The sequence below is a fragment of the Pelodiscus sinensis genome, chromosome 9 (assembly GCF_052426305.1).
Source record: "Pelodiscus sinensis isolate ZL-2025 chromosome 9, ASM5242630v1, whole genome shotgun sequence".
In the NCBI taxonomy this organism is placed as follows: Eukaryota; Metazoa; Chordata; order Testudines; family Trionychidae; genus Pelodiscus; species Pelodiscus sinensis.
Window position 1 is genome coordinate 48448850 of NC_143060.1, and position 19651 is coordinate 48468500.

General features: G+C 35.9%; 1 protein-coding gene across 2 annotated transcripts in view; it reads left to right on the forward strand.

The window, feature by feature from the left end:
• Positions 1-19651, forward strand: part of DENND1B (DENN domain containing 1B) — a 265647-nt gene that overhangs the window by 227013 nt on the left and 18983 nt on the right. For both annotated transcript variants that reach the window (XM_075936693.2, XM_089780568.1), the window contains 4 exons: positions 5155-5195; positions 6087-6155; positions 8966-9022; positions 9851-9961. In XM_075936693.2, the coding sequence (XP_075792808.1) occupies positions 5155-5195; positions 6087-6155; positions 8966-9022; positions 9851-9961 (278 nt within the window). The remainder of the gene's footprint in view (positions 1-5154; positions 5196-6086; positions 6156-8965; positions 9023-9850; positions 9962-19651) is intronic.

Here is a 19651-nt window from a genome sequence, read left to right on the forward strand (position 1 = left end):
ATGCAGACGACATGAGTCCCTCTAACCACCCGCTGCCAATTTTTGGACCCAGTAGACTCTGGAAACATAAGCCAGACTGCCAAGCTACTCACAATGCCTCGCTCGCTGAGTCATCAGCAGGGTCCATAATGTGGATGTGCTACTTCAGATAACATTCAATTTGTAGTGAAGACGTGGCCCTTCACCTTCACAAAATTGGGTGCCCAGAAATTGACCACAGTAGTACCCTTAAAACCCGACTAAACAGTTCAAAAGGGTGTGGTGAAATAACATTAGAACTTTGATAAGGTTAGTTTCTTGGCTCTACATGGCTATGTCTTATCTGGCTATACTCATGAAAGAGGGTGCCATTTTTGTTACACTGATGGGGTAGAACTGTGGTATTTTTCATAGTTAAATCCCATCAACTTTACCATTGGCTCAAGACTACACAACTGGGTGGAGTCCAGCTTTCAGAAAGATCACTGAAAGTCAGAGAAACCTGTGCATTGTTGAAGGGACAAGTGAATACATGAAGACCAGTGATAAGATTATTATGCTGTTGAATAAAAAGGAAGGACATTCTTTTGGCCTCTCCATTTTCATTAATATTTTATTGCATTTTGTGACAAAGACAAACATAGCTAACCTATATAGAAATTTTAATTGCAAATTTGAAGCAGTGCTTGCATTTAATATATATATATAGGGGGGGAGAGAGAGAGAGAGAGAGAGAGAGTGTCTATGTGTGTGTGTGTCTGTCTGTCCGTTTGTTTAAGAACTCCTCCTCAACCATAAGAGCTAGGGCCACCAAATTTGGTATGCATCTTCCTCTTACCCTAACTTAAACCAGAGTCAGGGTTTGGTTGTGCTTGGAAAACAGGAAGTGCTAGACACAGGACTGTTTTCCATAACATGGAAGGGGAGGAGACAGAGAGAGAGGAGGGGCACAGAAAGGGAAGGGGTGTGATGGTGAGAGTGGTCACTGGGGGCCGCTGCAGCACCAAGAGTGCCCTAAGTGACCTACTGACTTCCCCTCCTCACTCCCAAACTCTCACTCCAGCCTTCATTTTCGAAAAATACAGTAATTGAAATGACACATTTCATTTATTTAAAAAAATCCTTCAGTTGCAGAACCGAGCAACACTGGCTATATCTGCTAGTAAATATTGTGGAAAAGCTCTAGCCATTCTTCATGGGTCTCATGCTACTGGCAGATAGTGTTAGCCTCAGAGGCTCTTTGTGGCCCTCCACACAGCCATTTTCTCTTGACTAACAGCAGGAATCACTGCCTACATCTTTTCCACTGACTAGTTCGTAAACTCCCCTCTGGGTCCTGGTCTCTCTTCTCGGGGCAGATTTTTGTGATGTTTTGGGGTGGTTTGGGGGAAACCCAGGCTTGCTCACTACTCAGGATTCCGGCCCAGGAACCCAAAGGCAGCAGCAACAGGTAGGGTTACTCCCACTCTCAATCTGGCAGCTTTTCCCTTGGCTACTTCCCCAAAGGATCCCTCCCCGTAACTTTTCTTTGGTACCTGCTCATCAGTCCTGAGCTCACACTGCTCTTCCAGACCTCACTTCCTCCTGACCTTTGCTCTTTTCCTTCTCCTTCCTTGCCTGGAGAGAGACCTTTGAAAGCAGCACCACAGGCCTTAATTGACTGCAGATGTCTAATTAGCCTGTGGCTTCTAGCAAGCTCTAATTGATCCCATGTGCCTGCCTGATTATGCTGCAATTAGACTTGGGCTTTTTTTACTCAGGGAAAAGACAGTGGTTTACCCAAGCCCCAGCATGTCTTCCTTCCCTCTGTGTGCGGCAGCCAGCTGCTCTGGGCCTGTCAATATATATGTAACTAGAGTTTTCTTTAAATATAGGGATTTGAAAGTACACTCTTCAGTCTATTGGATGATAAAAATGGTCTATCATATTAAAATGGTGTTCTACATCATGCAACACTCCCATTAAATCTTCTTCATAAGTTTCTCTCTTCCCTCACATGCATTCTCCTGTGGAGGTATAAATATAAAAATCATCAGTGTGAATTTAAGTTTTTGTGCTCAGGTTGTTGATGGTGTACCCTCTGGCAATTTTCTTCTACTCTGGATTCGCTTTGCTGGAGAGTCTAAGTTGTTGAGTCCTCCTCTATACCCTCTAGATGTGCCACATGAAAAAACAATTCTGTTAGCTTGTAGACAATTTGTTTTCTACCTATTATAAAACTGTTTTCAATCACATTTTTATAAGGTAAATGTGAAGTGAAGGCAGGGAATGGGGAAGGTTATGCCAGTGCAGGCAAAGACCTTGGGAGTAATGTCGAGAATCAGGTGTTCAACACCTTATCTCCCAGAAGCCTACCAATTGCAGGGGTATTAGGATTGCTAATCATCTTTATGTTCCCACTGGGCCATCTGGTTTTCCTTCTTTTTTCTCTCACACATTCACACTATGCTTCACTGCATTCCCTTTCACAATAGGGAACACATATTTCCTTGATGGAAAAAGTATCTCATGTTTATGCCAAAAACTTAACAAAAATTAATTTTATCAATAGAACTTTATTTTTCTTTAATATGGTCTTATTGGAAAATAGGCTACAACCCAATGTCAACCTGTATTTCATTGCTACTGTTAAGGTAAAACTTTGTGCACCGTTATTTATATTTCTTGGCCCCTGGTCACATCTGGCTGCTCAGAAATACAAACTACAAGTCTTGTAATGCCCAGAAAATTGCTTTCACACATAAATAAGTATTAGCAAGAAACTTAACTGGGATTTTGTCCTGCTTCTAGAGCAGCAAACCATCTGCACCTGTACGCCTATCACCTAATTTTTCTTGGACTGGGAGTAGCTAGTAATTTTTATAGATACATGTCAGTAATCCAGAGAGGGTTTTTTTTTCCATGATCAGAATGCATTGGCAAATTTAAAAAAGAAAATATCAGGAAACATTCGTATCTAAGGGTACATCTACACTGCAATGCTATTTCGGGATACCAGCGGTATCCCGAAATAGCTACCCCTCATCTTTTGAACACATCTACTATTGCAAAATATAGCGGATGCGTTATTTCGGCATCCTTGTAAACCTCGTTGCATAAGGGATGTCTCAAAATAATGTGTTATTTCGAAATTTTGAAATAGGCTATTTTGAAAAATAATCAAAATACAATACGCAATTTGCATAGTACAATTTTTTTTTTATTTCTGCTGACAACCTTTGAGCTAGTAGTGGGAAAAGATTCTACTTACTAGTGAAATCAAGAGACCTTTGAACCTCTGTTGTGAATCTGAGCTACATAATAACAATTCAGTGTTTTCCAATTTAAATTTGAGGTAGTTCAGATATTGGCTCAGCATACATGGTATTTGCTTTGTATTTTTCCTGGTTGAGTATATATCTCTTTTTCATCACTGATTGACTAGTAAATGGTACAACTTTGGAAGGATTTGTCATCCGCAAGCCTCCCTTCCGGTATAAACCTCATATTAAATGGCAAAATCTCATCTACTGTAATCTCTGGCAACAAATGGAATTCAGTGAGGCCCTAATATACACACTTCAAGTGCAGGAATTTCTTTCTTAAGAAATGTGAATGTCATCCATTATTACAGTGGGTTTTTGATCAGGTCCAGAATGATTCTGCGGTTAAGTTTACCATGTCCCTGAGCAATACATTGTTACATTAGCAAGTTCATTATATTAGTGCCTGCATTCTATCTTATGGTGAGGAAGTAGTTTTTGTGTGTGTACTGTGTGTCCTCCAGTAACACCAGTGAGTCTAGTCAATCTCAAAAGGACAAGTCAGTCTTTGTGAATGTAGCATATTGGTCAAGGCACTTTGGTTGGGAATAAGTGTACAGTCAACTCTAGTAAGCTCTCTTTTCCAACTTGGTGTCACTTTCACTCACTGAACCATTCCCAAGAACATAGATATTGCAGAATTGTTTGCAAGGAATTGAATGCAATGGTATGGAACATTTAAATGAAAGCATTTCTGCAAGTCTAAACAGCTAAATCTCTTCACTTAACTCACCCAGAAATTGCTGGATTACTTTTTACAATTAGTTCTCAAACACATTTTGTGAGAGTCAGGTTTGCTGGTGTTTTGGCTTTCCACCAGCCAATCCCGGTACTAATTACTAAATTTATTTCATCTTAACCTTTTGAGATCTGCTGTTAAACGCTGATACTTTGTCAAAAGATATTATTCCTTGTAAAGATGGTAAATTCTCTTTGAACAACATGATTTTTGTGATCTCCAATTTCTTGCTTGCAGGTATTCATTCATGGTAACTGTTGTTTCACTTTACAATAACAATGTATTCAATTGATTAATAAACATTTGTCAAGGATAAGAAAGACAGGGTTGCATGTTGACTAGACGTCTTCTGAAACTGATGTTTTTGTTCTACCTCAACCAGCCTATTGTTTTGTATTAAATTTATTAAATTTGTATTTATTGTTTTGTATTAAATTTAATAATATACCATTCAGTGATCTTACCTATGTTAGTAGTTGTTTTACTGATCCATTTACTTTCTAAAATGTGAAAGAATGAGCATAGAATTTACACAACAAATTACAGTGGGATTTTCTTCATCAAAGATGTGAAGTGATACCAAGATCCTTATTCCTGTTGCTAGTCCTTTTCCTTCTGATACTAAGAAGGTAGTGTCTGCAGTCCAGTACATTTTCTCACTGTGAGTTTTTCTTTTTGCCCAAAGGAATAAAGGGCTGAATCCAATTCTGGGTGAAAAGGGGGAAATTGCAATATTTATTACAAAATATGGCATTAGAACAATATATACACACCCCTCCTTCAGACTTATATGGGCTTTTCTTTTGGTTTTAGTGAGTCTGAATATTATGGCTTTAATTTCTCTTCATACTTGAGTCAGAATTAGCAGTTTTCTTCAGAGAAAACTATTGGGTGTAGTGAAAAAGAAGCATTATTGGAAAGAAAACAAGATGTTCATAATAGGGCATTCCCATTTTTAATGAATGTACATGGAAGTTCCCTTCTTCATAGTATTGGAAGACTCCAATTCATGTTTAACAATCCAAGAGTTTTTTTAAATACAAAATGTGTGGTCAAAAAGGTGGGAACATCCAAAATGTGTTGAACGTGTTTCTGATCATTTTTATTTTATCTTATTTTACATTCATCTCTCAGGAAATTCAAGATCTTATCAACAGTGGGTGCATACAGTAAAGGTATAATAATTTTATTTTTATTTGTCTAGTTATCTCTTTGTCTTTGAAAAAGTCAGCATACTGAACATCATGCGTTAAAAGGATAGTTGACTTTATCTGGTCAATTAGTCCCATTCTTTAAATTTTTGTTCTGTTTGTTGTATTGATATAACAAAATATTTGTAACCAAATGTTTTTGTCATAAACTTGTGTCTTTGTCTTGGCAACATTTTTATATTAGATTAAAAATGAGAAAATGGCTGATGAACAAAATGAATGCCAAATTTTGAGAAGCATGGAATGTTTTCCTCTGCATCTAGCCAAGGATTTTTCAGTATGCTGTATTGTGTTACATTCCATAACTGTGAATTAGGTGTCTCTCTAGGATTTGATAGGAATTTTATCCCTTCTAGTAAACAGCAATTTGGTTATTAATGTTTCTACATAGTCTGACTAACAAAGGACCCTTTATTGCACAACATTTTACTATGAAGGTTTAGTAAAAGCACTTTAGAAAAAACTCATGATTAAATTAGACGTGATTACCTCTATGCGATAGAAATAGCTTTTAAAATATAATACAACATATACATTAAAAAGCCAAAGCAAACTTTCATATTACATGTAGGATTGGTAACAGTGCATGCATAGATATGAGAATACGTCATTATATTAGAATTCATTGATAAATATGCATCAGCCCTGATAGTGACATACTTTAACTCTTTGTAGGTGTAGATGTAGACAGTAGGTTGTAGATGGAATGCAGCTGTAGAAATTGTTCCTAATTTAAAAAGAGGGTCATTATTTTCCCATTTCATTATATGTCAGACTGTTGTATATTTTTTACTAGTGTCTTAACTTTTAATTTGTGTTATAAGGATTATTAAAATATATTTTTTTATGTTTCAGAAAGGAGGTGCACTAATTAACACAGCAATGACCAAAGCCAGCCCTGCTGTGAAGACAGCGTACAAATTTGTAAGATTATCTCAATCTGTACATAAAACAATTACAGACATGACCTACCATTTCCAGTTCTTCTCAAAAACTGAAAGTTATAGCCTTCCAATATATATTACAGAAAAACATTACAGCCCAAGAAATTATTTTCAGCTTTCATTTCTGCTCTTGTGTAGTGCTGAGGACTTTAGAGTTGATTCTGAATCTAACAGATAGCTTGAAGAAAACAATCACCACTCCATATTACTGTTTTAAAAGGTTCGGTATGCTATTTTTGGCTTAATTCAAAATATGAAATAGATGCCTATTGAATACCTATTGCATATTTGAAATATAGCTGAAAGCCTTTACTTAAGTGATAATAATATGAAAATATGGACTCTGAAAATACTAAATCTCATTTACTCGAAAACCCCTTTACTACTTCTTGCAACTGTACATTTAAAAATGTAATTGACAGTTCTAGGTGGTGTGAAGTGGTCTTTGTGTAAAATAACAATAAGTCCCTAAGGACTTCATTTTAGCATTAAGTGGCACCCTGTCCAAAGTGGGCTGGTGTTGGCAAGCATTTATATTTTTTGCAGGGAATGATTGCAGTCCATAACTACCATCAAAAGCAAGCTCTTAGTTACCTGAGCATGAATATCTTTTGAACTTATTGTTTGGTATTAATAAAATAACACTAATTTAAAAAATTATGGACTTGCACTCCTGTTCCTTCATTTATACTTTGTCTACACAAAGCTGGGTGTAAATCTGCACTGCTCTGGCATGTCACTTGTTAACTGTTCACAAGAATCCTGCTATAGTAAAAGTTACCTGATAAATTTTTATCTACCCCATTTTGAAATGAATACATCAAAGTGTTCCAGAGAACTTTTAGTGCATGGTAGCAGGATCCACATTGCAGACTACTCAGTGAAGATTTAAACCTGAGATTTACCATGTGCTATTTGACTAATTTTATGTCTCCAGTTTGACAAACAGTCTACTTTTAAAAGTATCTTTAAAACACGCTTAGGTCATAAACAATGTGAGTTACATTATATTATCCAGGGCATAAAAACAGTGTGGTATCTCATAAGAAATGACACAATGATAAGTATTTAAGATTGGATTCAAAGCACACAGGGGAAAAAAATCTTCTTTGCCATCCTTTTGGCTTTTCAAGGGCTCTTTAAATTGATGCATAGTAAGTAGTTCTGAATAAATCAGTGCTGCAGTGTGATGCTAGTCGATTTTAAATAAAACTGTAAAAGAGAATTTTTAATTATACATCAATTGAAACTTTCACAAAAGTCATGAGGTAAGAAACAGATAAATAAATTATAGGTATTGTATATCCATTATTAATTGATAATTTTAAAATGGTTCATTAACAGGTTATTGGGAAATTATTCTTTTCCTCTGTTTTTCATGAGCTTAGATAAGGTTTATGATTTCCTCCCTGCCACCCATTTTTCCCATTACATCCATGATCCTACTTTTTCTGCATCAACAGACTTCTTTGTGTGCAAGAAGCCTCATTAATTTCACTGGGACTTTGTGCATGTTCAGGAATGGAACAAGGTGCAGGAGCAGGCCTATATGTCCTCTGCTACCCTTTCCCTTTTCATACATAATGAATCTACTACATGACACCCTGCTGCTACTGAGCTTATGATTTAAGAGTCAAATTTTCAATAATGCCTTAATGTAGCCAAAAAATTGTCCCAAGCTGAGAAGCGGGGGCAGCAGAATTGCCAGGCCCCTGAACAAGGTGATGGGCTGACTTCATGTTCCTGCAAGGTGGGGAGGCTTTGAGCAGAAGGTGCAGGGCTTGGACTGCTCTCTCCCCACCAGCCCTTCAGCACTGCCTGGGGCCCTTTTGAATCACCGGGCCCCAGGGCAATTATCACCTTTGCCCTCTTCTCCCCTGTTGGCAGGCCTGGTCCCAAGTTGTGTAACACTCATAATTCTCTCACAAACTACAACTCCTTGAGTGCAAAATAAATAATTCAGGTGTGTACAGCATTGATTTTCATTTGTAGATTCTGAAGTTTTACGTATCTAGCCCATAAACATAAAAGACGTAGGCATAATTTTCAAGGCTATTTTGAAGATTGGGTCTAAAAAGTTAACTAGAATCTAACTGGGTTCATGTAAGAAAACTTTCCTATTTGTCTTAAGATCAGGTTAGAATTTTGTCTAGCAAATATAAACTGTAGAAAATTTTGAATGCAGTTATTTATAATCAAGCATGGTAATTCATCTCTAAACAGAGGGGTGCCCTTGGGTCCATTTTCTGTGCAAATTATCGTCATGAACAGTCATGGGACTTGGCTGCCTATTTTAATGCACATGATTTCTCCCTAACTATCAGTGATATGCTGTTCGGCAACACTGGAGAAATTCTCCATCTGCATATAAAACCACTTCATTTCTTTTAAGACTGATGTTGTCTTGAAAGTTACCAGACTGGAACACTGTAGCAGTGAGCTTGAAAATTATAACAGTTTTCCAACATGACTTGCTATTAAAATACTACTTCAAATTTAAAGGACTATCTCAAATAAAGGTCTGGACACGAGATACCAGTGGATGGTTCATTTTTAGCAATAGATGAATAGGCAAATTAGTGTTTTTTAACTGACCACTGTTTGCATAGTATAGCTAACTGGTACAGGTTGCGTGAAATTAGTGATACAGATTATTATTATTATTATTATTTATTATATCACATAAAATACAAAAATAATTTCTTATTATGTAGGCCTTATGAAGTATATTCTGTGAACAAAGCATGTATCTTGTGTCAATAGTTAAATCCTTTTGTTTTAATTTTCTAGGCAAAAAATCATGCAAAGCAGGGAATAAAAGAAGTGAGGTGTAAGTTAAAAAACAAGGTATGTTATACAATTTTTACTTTTTACCTCTGTATCAGTTTGAATCTTAAACTTTACAAATCACATGAGATTTGTGTTTTTAATGACTTTTGAAATATGCTTAGCCCTTTGTTCAACAATACATTTTTCATAACGAGCCCTCTGGCAACTATCTGTCATCCTATGCATCCACTGAATAATCTCTTTATTGTTTGCATATTTTATCATAGAACAACAGTGATCTTCAAAGATACGGTAACAGGGTGTATGTTTTCATAAAGTTGATTGCTTTGATATTACAATTGAAGGCTTTGCTTCAAGCTGAGAATTTAAGACAGGATAGTCTTGCAGTACGGTGTAATTCAGAAGGTGTAGTTGTCTGTTTTGGATTTTTAAAATCCGAGCACCATGTTAATGTTTCAAAATAGAGAACACTTTCAACTTTGAGAAGTAACATAGAAATATCAGAATGAAGCTTGATTTAGGCATTTAAAACCAGTTTTCCCAATGAATTTATTTCTTCGTTATGGTTTTCCTTGTGGGGAGATGGAACTAACTGCCACATTATTTTATACTTTTCTCAAAATAAAGTTAAACATGAATGGATTTAAATTGTTTTACACAGATTCTAAAGGCTTCATTTGAAAACTTCACACCGTGAAAGATGCTTAGATAACTCTTTACTTTTTGCGATGCTGTATTTCTTTTTGTTAGTAGGTGTGGTCATATCACAGATATTTAGCAATAAATGATCCGTATTAACAGAATGATTTTAGTATTGTATGTACAACATAATATATCTAGATAAAAATTATAAACATGGGATTTAAAATCTATTCTGTTATTTAGGAGAGTAATGAAGAATATGGAACTTGTAGCTCTAGTGCAGTACAGCATGTGCCAGTGTACACATTACACAGGCAGAAAAGAGGAAACTCAGAAAAACGAAGACTTGCCCAGGTAAGTCATCTGAAACCTGTGCCATCACTTTCTTAAAATAGGGCTGTACTCCCATTTATATTCAGGAAACATGAAGTTAAGTAGTATTCCAAATAATACACTGTCTTGAAAGAAAGAATGGTTCATCATATATCATCCTCCTGGAGGGAAAAAATATGAAATTCAGCAGGGAAATGGGGTTGGCAGATCCATCCCCGGGAAAAGAAATTGTGATTGATTCTTAGAAATAGGTCTTAAATTTTAAAAATATATATTTAATAAATTCTGTTTAAAAGTTCTGATAAGAAAGAGTACAAAACTGATAAATTGCTAGGAATATTGAAGGTATGATATATTGAAATTTTACTTAGTAGTATCCAAGTTTATGGACTCCCATAAATAATTTTAGAGGTATAAAACACACATTTCAGATGAAACACATTAATATTAAAGTGGTTTATTCCAAACTGGTTTTCACTGATAAACTATATTTTTATAACACTAAAATTCAATGGCATGTGTTAATACTTTCTCTAACACCAGTTTATTTTGAGAGATGACAAGCCTTTAATTTAGATCTTGCTTAAGCTGATTATCATATAGTGAACGTACTATTAAAGCAACTAGCTAAAACTGTGTCAGATGTCTTGTCTTTCTGTTCTCGGTACTATAATGATTCTGGTTCTCTGTAACAGGTGTCATATCTCAGTTTTAGCCTAGTACTAATTCCCAAATGCCCAAATTCTATTTGAATTATATAGACTAATAAACAGTTTGAGGGTTTTGTAATCTCTTTTTAATAGGAATATATATATTTAATATTCCTATGTTTTATACCACAAACATTTCTTCCTTAGATGAGACGTGTGTTCTGTAGGTCAAATGAGTACCTCTTTGAATTGACAATTTATCTGACTATTAACACGATTTTACTTTATATAATATTACGGTAAAATTTAAATTCTGTAAGCACATACTTGTATTCATGTTTCTGAACAATGATAAAGTAAAAAAAGTTTGTGGAAATTAATATAAAATTAGATTATATTTGTTACATTTTCTAACACTCTGCTGAGAAAGTATGGTAATACTGACACCACTTGTTCCAGTGGTATAAATAATGTAGGCATATCTATTTTAATTATGCAGGTAGATTCTCGTCTGTAACGGGATTTTCAGATTTCTTTTTATATACATAATACTAAGCTCTGCATGTGTGTGCTGTCAGCTCTGCATGTGTGTGCTGTCTTTCTTTTCAGAACCTGTGTAGTTTAAATTTCCTTCCTTGATTGTTTAGACAGATGATATTCAGTTACTTTTTAAAAATTCTAAATATATTTATAACACAGATTGATACTTAACATATTTATTTTTAATTGGTAACTGTCATTTTAATATATAGAAACTTTTTGATCATCCACATTTGTCTCTCATAACACTGCATGTTTCAGTATACTGTAGAAACACATACCCAAATATGTTTATATGTTCACTTCAACTTTTATGAATATATGCCAATATACAACACAAATGTTAGTAAAATATGTGTTTTTACATTCAGATGCTTTTTCATGATGTACATATACAAAAATTGTTAGTTTATTAATTTACTTCATGGTCAGTTCTAGGTGCTGTGCTACTTTGTTTAATTGTATTACTGGGTTCTGAAGGACTATGTTATTGTAGAATACTTAAACATTTGCGTAATTTTTCTTTTATACAGTTGTATAATACTGAGATTTAGTATATCTTTTTTGCCAGCTTCTTGTTTTTGAAACACCATATGCTTCTTTCAAAAGCGTATCAGGTCAGAACTGTTCGAATTTTTTGTCCTATGTAGAATAAGGAAAATCTTAATGGGCTTTAAAAAGCAGGGGTTTGTTTATGCGAGAAGCTCTGTCTCTGATGGCTCCTTATCTTTGCCTAACTGAAAGAGCAGCATGACCCATGTCTCTACCCCATCCTCTACCCTGCATGTCACATGTGCCCAGTGGGCAGGAAAACAATAAGCTCTAATCTCTGTCCAAGAAGTTTTGGTCTTGTACAGTTCCAAAAAATGGAAACTGGGCTTTCTGGTACCAAAACAGCATTATCTGTATGTAGCCTCAGTCTTTCCTGTGTGTTATAACTGGTGCTGTTTTTAAACATGGAGGCTCTTTGCATTAGTCCAATGGATGTGTACATTGTTAGCTAACTACTGGCTTTGAAAGCTTTCATCTATGTAAACTGTATTATTATTTATTAATATTAAAAGCAAGTGAATTGCATTCATTGCTATACTTCATTATCGTCAGGTTTTGTCTGTAGCTTTCCTTCCTGCTGATTAATCATTTTGTCCAGGTTTCTAAAATGGTGCCGATCACTGTCATCTCAGTGCAGTAGCTGAAAGATAAGATAGTGCTAATGGTTAAACAGTTGCTTGTGCATTTGAATATATATTTTAAATAATGGATAAAGATTGGTTATTTGAAAAATCAACAATCAGAACCCTTGCAAAATCCCAGAGTGGAAGTCTTCTTACCTTAAGATGATGAGGTCTCCCCCCTCTTTTATCAGCCATCTCGCAGTAAGTCGTTTTAAAGTACTGCAACATATAGAATTTAATGTTGCACTTTCTGTTTCATGTCAGGCCTCTGGATAGGAGTGTTCCCCCATTGCTGCTTTCCAGTAAATCACAAGTGTAAAATTAGTCATTTCAAGTAAATTCAAATTATTTTTGATAATTTAAAAATACTTTTTTAAAATAGAGTATAACACCAAAGTTATCTTGATTCTAGAGATCAGTTTAGTGACTATTTCATTATTAAGAGATTGTATACAATAGAATGTGAATCTGCTTTTTACTCCAACAAATAGTAGTTTGTATGCTGGTCTAATTAGTACGGTTATTTCCTGTTTTGTTGATGAGGCTTAAATAAATGTCAAGGGTAAAACCATGAAGATCTTCCAATTAGGCTTTGCGTTTGTAAAACCCAACCCCTTTGCTTTTGTGTGAAGATGACAGTTCCAACTGCAGCCTCAGCCTAACAGGGCTCAAGGGAAAGGATTCTTCTCTGGTTTTATTGAAAACAAGGCCAGTTTGGCCCAGTGAGAATACTGGCACCGGTCACAATGCAAAGCCATTTTTAACAATGAATATTTACCAATCTTTATCTTTGCTCTTGTGATTATTTTTAAAAAGTGGACTTTAAAAATCAAAATGAGTTATAATATGTAAAAAGCTGCAAAAGCCTAAGCAGAAGATAAATAATTATCACAAACTATTTTTGTATTACTGATATATTATTTTTTATTACAAAGGTTTCCCTTAATTAGCATTTGGAAAATCTTTCCCAAAGAAAGCTAATAAAAAAATGCCACAATTCAACTTAGTCTAAGATAGTGTTAGCAGAATTGTTCATGCGCTCGCTCTCTCTTTCTTTAATATATGTTTGAGACCACTCTTGCTTAACTTAGCTGTTCTGGGCTTTTTGTATGGTTTTGAGCTTAGCTGTATTGCAAGTCAACATTAACAGATGGATTGCCCTAAGCAAGGGAAAACCACCACAACAAAATCTAGTGAAAGCAGAGGATTGAAGCTTTTTATTGTTAAGCCTTATTAAAACCTTGGCATGTACACTGCTGTTAACTGTTTCATGTCTTGAGCTATTAACGTTCCTCTGATATTTTCTATCTAGACAAGGTACATGAGATAGTATCAGAAATTCAAGTTAAATGTTTTGAATGACAAGCTAAAACAAAACGTGAGATTGTTTCAGCCCGCATTTGTGGTATTTTGCCACATATTAGCAAACTCGCTACCAACGCTGTTTGATAATACATAAATAAAATTATTGAGACTCAGTTTTGCAGAAATCATTTTATTTCCTTTTCTTCACATGCATTGATGATAGTGCAGATTTGGAACACACAGACACAACCATGTTTCTGCCACACCACTTAAAATATAAGAGAGGGAGAGAGTGTGTGTTTCAGTAAGAAAAAAAGGCAGAATGCCTGGAAGATCTGTTTGTTTTTGTGAATATGAACTAGGTAGTTTTATTGTATGTAACCATTATCCCAGTTGATTGGTAGCATATTTAAAAGGTAACATTGCTGGATTTAAATAGTCCTTATGTATTCAATGGCTTCTGAAACATGCTAGCAGATTGGCAGAGTATTATGTAACAGCTATGAGCTCATTTTATAATTAATAAGTTACCAATGTACCCTTGTCTCTAAGGAAATAGACGTAAGACTTGCAGGCATGCAGTAACTTGTAGTCATAATAAAAAACAGGGCATTGGATTGTAAGTGTGGATTTACCAGGAATCCCAATGTGTCCATGCCACTTTATTTACACACATATCAAAGCAGCCAGGTGAACTACTTGTCATGACTATGCAATATTTTAAATATAGTGTTTTAAAGTGTTTTAAAAATCTACTTTATAATTGAAACCTTTTTATGTAACAAGTGTGACTAACACCAGTTGTGATTAAACTTTTTATCTTGCTTTCCCCAAACATAAGTGAATAGACCAATAAAAGTGTTTTTACTATTTTCTTTTTTAAGCAGAACTTAGATGTGACTTTCAGGTACACAGTATAATATATCATAATAAGTAGGGCACACACAATTCAAGTGATAGCATGTTGAGGGTCCTGCTCAACAGCCGGAGCAAGTCTCAGGGTAGAAGAGGCAGCATTCAGCACCTTCTGGAGAATACTGAATGCCCTCTACATCCCTGCCACCCCCAATGGCAACAAAGAAATGATATAATCGATAGATGCAAAGGGATTCCAGTATCTGATTTCCCCTTCCTGCCTCCTTTCCCCTTCCCTTCCCCTCACCCCCGCCCCCCTCCCCGCCAGCCTGGCAAAGGTGTTCATTGTTGGAATAGAAAGGAAAAGAGGAGATTGGACTGTAACTGGGATATTGCTGCTGAATATTAATACTGCAAAATAAGGAGACACAAGTCCCATTATCAAACACGAATTGAACATCTTCATGGTTTACAAAAGTGTGGTCCATACTTTTTATTGCATTTGGATTCAAATGAAATATTTGGGACCACATTTGGGAAACACAGAATAATAGCTTCTATCCATATGCCTCATGTCTACTGAAAATCCTCCATGGAGCTTGGGTAGCTTTAATTCTCATTGAATAATTACAGTAATTTAGATAAAATATTACAATTGACAGATGTCATATAGAGTAACAATTAGTAGTTTGAATTTGTAATTTAATAATTTGCTTCATCTTTAAGGATATTTTCCTATTAAATATTGGTTCTGAAATAAACTTCAACCAATTAGTAAATTACATTATGTGAACAAAAGAGGGCATAATTTGAAAATATTGCAGATAATTTTAGTTTTCTTTTAATTTATGGGGGAAGTTTTTTGTCTTTACATGTCAAGTAAGATCTCTTCATTCTGCAAAATGGTCAGCTTTCTTTTAATTAAAAATGAAAAACCTCGACATAAAAAATTTCAAATGATAGATTACGAGAGTGCCCTCTGGTGGTCCTGATATCTTCCCATATATCCAGACATATATGTATCTGATATCATATGGTGAATGATTGCTCTTTATATCAAAAGATGTTTTAGAAACAAAACAGTAATAATTAACTCGATAGAATTCTTATCTAAAAGAGTATTCAGACTTATTAATGGTTTGTCATAACCATGTTCTTCAAACAAAATAGCATTTTTTGTTGATATAGTCTCTGAACAGTAACAACCCACTAATTTCCTTATGTTACTTACAATAGGTCTGGCATAAACATCTCTCCTGAGATTAATTATGAAAAAATATTGAAGGGGAATACTTGTTTCAGTGTTTTGTTTTGCAAATTAATGTAGTTAAAACAAAAAGGAGACAATGTAGATATTTTAAAGATTTTTATTTTCCTCTCTGATGTTTCTCTTCTATTCTCAGCCTATTCTTTTTCTCTCTCTTCCTGTTAAGGTTTTAACAAAACAGAAAAAGCTCTTATGGTACTATATGTGTTACTGCTGCAAGATTCTCTGTTACAGGAAACTCATTATTGTCTTCTAGTTTCCTGTTTCATTTTATTCCATAGAAGACATCTGCTCTTCATGGCGTTTTGCCTCCCCAGTGTTAAAACATACTTGAGAGCCATCTCTGTCAGTCATCAAGTTTCCAAAAAAAAAAATTAAATAAAAAGAGGGCCTGGAAGCTAGTGCAGAAGCTCTTGCTGGCCTTTGTGGCATTTAGATGAGTATTGGCCTTTTCAGGCCAAAGTCACCAACACATACTGCCTAGCTTTATCCAAATGAGAAACCTAGAAAGTGAAAGCTTGGCAGATGCATTCTTTTGACATATGTGATCTATTTTAGTTCTAGCACTAATGAATGGAAAGGCAATTCAGCTGTGAGTCTGTCACAAAAACAATCCTAGTGTTACACAAACAAAGGATTTTAAGGGTCTAAAAGAGAAATGCTATTGTGTTGAGTATACTGTGGGGAATCAGAAGAAACACTTTAATATTGATAATTAACTGAAAATAACTAGAGGTAGACTGCTAATCAAGATAAATTACATTGATAAATTACTTTATTTGTCATACATCCCTTTTCTCCCATCCTTCCTATGAACAGTAGTTACAGATAGTGTTATGGCTCCATCTAGCAGAAGGAAGAAGTCAAAAGTTCTGTCAGTCAAGGCACTAAACCACCTGCTTCCTTCCCAACTTAATTTTACCTCCTGATCTAGAAGGGTTGAGAAAGCAGCCTTATATGTCCAATTTCACCTCTCAAACGGTCTATTCTCTAACCTCCTCTACATTAGAGAAAACACAATGAAGGAATAGGTGATTCAGATACAGGACAATAAATATGGCTGATGGAAAAAGGAGAGAAGAGCAAAATGAAAATCCTTTCCCGCAGAGACCTTAGAGTTGGTACATGGAATTAGCAGGAAGATTTCCTCATGATTAAATCTTCTTGTCATGGACTCTGACCTGAGATGATGTTGGAATCGCTCCGTTGCCCCACAACATAGGACTGCACAGTCAGCCATAGAGTTTCTCACACGGATAGGTTCTAACAGAACCTGTAGGTCTGCATGACAGAGTTGCAGTGGATTGCAATGTTGCCAAGGCTCCTGGTTTTATTGTGAGTCTTGTTTGGTTCTGTTCTTAAAGCTCCCGCTTCTGGAGTCCTGTGGTTGATGTGAAAGTCTGAGCTTTCATTTTTAAAAATAGTTTCTAGTGCTCTTGGTTGAGTAGAAAAGCTTGAAAACGTGAAGCCCTCTGCAGTCTTCCAAAATCAGAAGGGAAATAAAAAGAGCCCAACATTTATTATTTTGGTTAAAAAAACCTCATGATTTTTTAAGTCAGTTGCAAAAAATTGGTCCCCCAGACTCTTGACATTCGTACATTTTGGGTTGGCAACATTGTCAGTGCCAGAACTATCAGCCTGTTACCGAGCGTCTGTGCTTCCCAACTTGGGCTTATGTATACCAGATGAAATCTGTGCCCTCTTACCATCAGGGTGTTGCCCAGCTTCTCGCAGCAATATGGCCCTCTGAATGTACCATGCTTTTATGGGAATAATTATGACATACCTTTTACTCCAGATTATTTGTATGTATCCTTAGCCTTACCTCTGTTTTCACATCGCTTTGTGTCTGGGAATTTTCTTTTTTTTTAACAGAGCAGTAATTTTGCACATGGACTATTAACAGACCACAACCCTAGAAAATGTTACTGTGTGACACTTCTATCAACTTGAAATTAAATTAACTGGTATAGTGTGGCTGCATCACCCTACTCAGCAGCAGTGCAATTTTTTTCCAATCAATTTGTATTTACAGTTGTTTTGCATTACCAGAGCAGTAGAAAATAGATTCTACATCCCAGGTACCCCAGCAGCCTGACTTCTGAATCTCCAAAGTCCATCCACCACCCCATGTTTCTCTACACATGTGGTTTCCCTTTCCTGTTGCCCACATTCCCTGGCGCACACACATCCTTTTCTGTGTTGAATTCCTTGCCTTACATGGTGAGTAGTTTACCTTTAAGGGAAGGATATTATCACAGGAAAACTGGATTATCATGAGCCACTAATAGCTATAACAGCAATGATCCCTAGAAATGGAATCTCTGTCCTCATGTTTTTCAGGAGATTTGTCAGTATCTGGACTGCATCTCCCAGCCAAGAATTGTTTTAATTCTGACTGATGTTAAGTAAGGTCTATATATCTGCCTTAAATTCATTCCCTTGAAGTCCATCCTTCAGCATACCGAACTAGTTCTAGTACCATTAAAAGTTGAGAAATAGATTCTCATAATTATGTTCCAAATCTTCTTTATTCTCTTCTTTCACTAAGACCTAAACACCAGCACGTAGTTTTTGGATTTCCCATGGTTCATAGAACCACATTCAAACTTTGAGAGACCTATCCCTGAAATTATAAGTGAAGTTCTCTTAAGGTAGCTTTTTTTAGTTATTGTCAAGATATCCCACAGAGATGAGGGAATTAAATTCCCTGATTATTTCTCCTTCAGTAGTTTGGGTCTTTCAAAACCAGACAGTTCACTGACTTTCCCACAGCGTTTGTTCTGGGGATTAATTCAGAGGTTTGTGTTAACGAACCTATTGGTTTACATAAGTTATGTCATCTGTATTTGCTGCAGCATAGAAAGGGTCTTTCCCTGCAGCTTTGAAATCTTCTTTTGTCTTGTACACATAGTTTTAGAAATTTCCTGTTTGTTATGGTTATAACAAGCAGCAAAAGGTACCAAAACTACAGCGTTTTGCAAATTAAAGACTATATCCTATTAATTTACATCCACAGCTAACATCTATAGCTGAAATAGCCAAATGCCATTTTGGAGGGGGCATGAACTGTTCCAGACTCTCTGAGTAGAAGTGCATGATACTGAAATTTGTGAAATGGCTGCTTGTTCATTTCCTTTTGGCTGCATCTGCCATTCCTCCTGGATCAGTCCTTGTCTGCTAAAATGTATTAGCTATTAGGTGCTGAGCCCATTTGTAAAGTAAACATAACTCCTGGAGCTCACTTATGACATCATTTGTCTGCAATTGCAGTTACTTGGTATAATGGTGAAGATGAACACTGATCAAGAGAAAATGTACTCACCTGTAATCATATTTGTCATAGTTTTCTTTTCCCCCTGTTTCATCATTCTAGTCTGCCCTTGAGGAATGTAACTTAAAGTGTTTTCCCTGTGATCACATTGTCCATTACTGTAGCCTACAAGTCTCTAACCGGAAAGGAGTGAGTAGGTTAGTGTATACATAATACTCTGGACTAACCTGTCTTCTTGCTCTGTCTGGGTATATCTAGACTGCATCCCTGTGATGGCAGAAGGATGCAGATTCAGCAGGTCAACATTGCAGATGAGGCAGAAATTTAAATATCCCGTGTGTAATTTGAATAAAAATGGCCACCGTGTTTTGCCGACTCAGCACTTTGTTGGCAAAAAGCGGCAGTCTAGAGGGGGATCTGTCGAGAAAGAAAGCCTTTTTTGACAGATCCTGTAAACCTCCTTGCAAGAGGCATAAGGGTTCTGTCGAAAAAGGCTTTCTTTCTCGACAGATCCCCCTCTAGACTACTGCTTTTTGCCAACAAAGTGCTGAGTTGGCAAAACACGGTGGCCATTTTTATGCAAATTACGCACGGGATATTTAAATCCCTGCCTCATTTGCAATGTCGACCTGCCTAATCTTCATC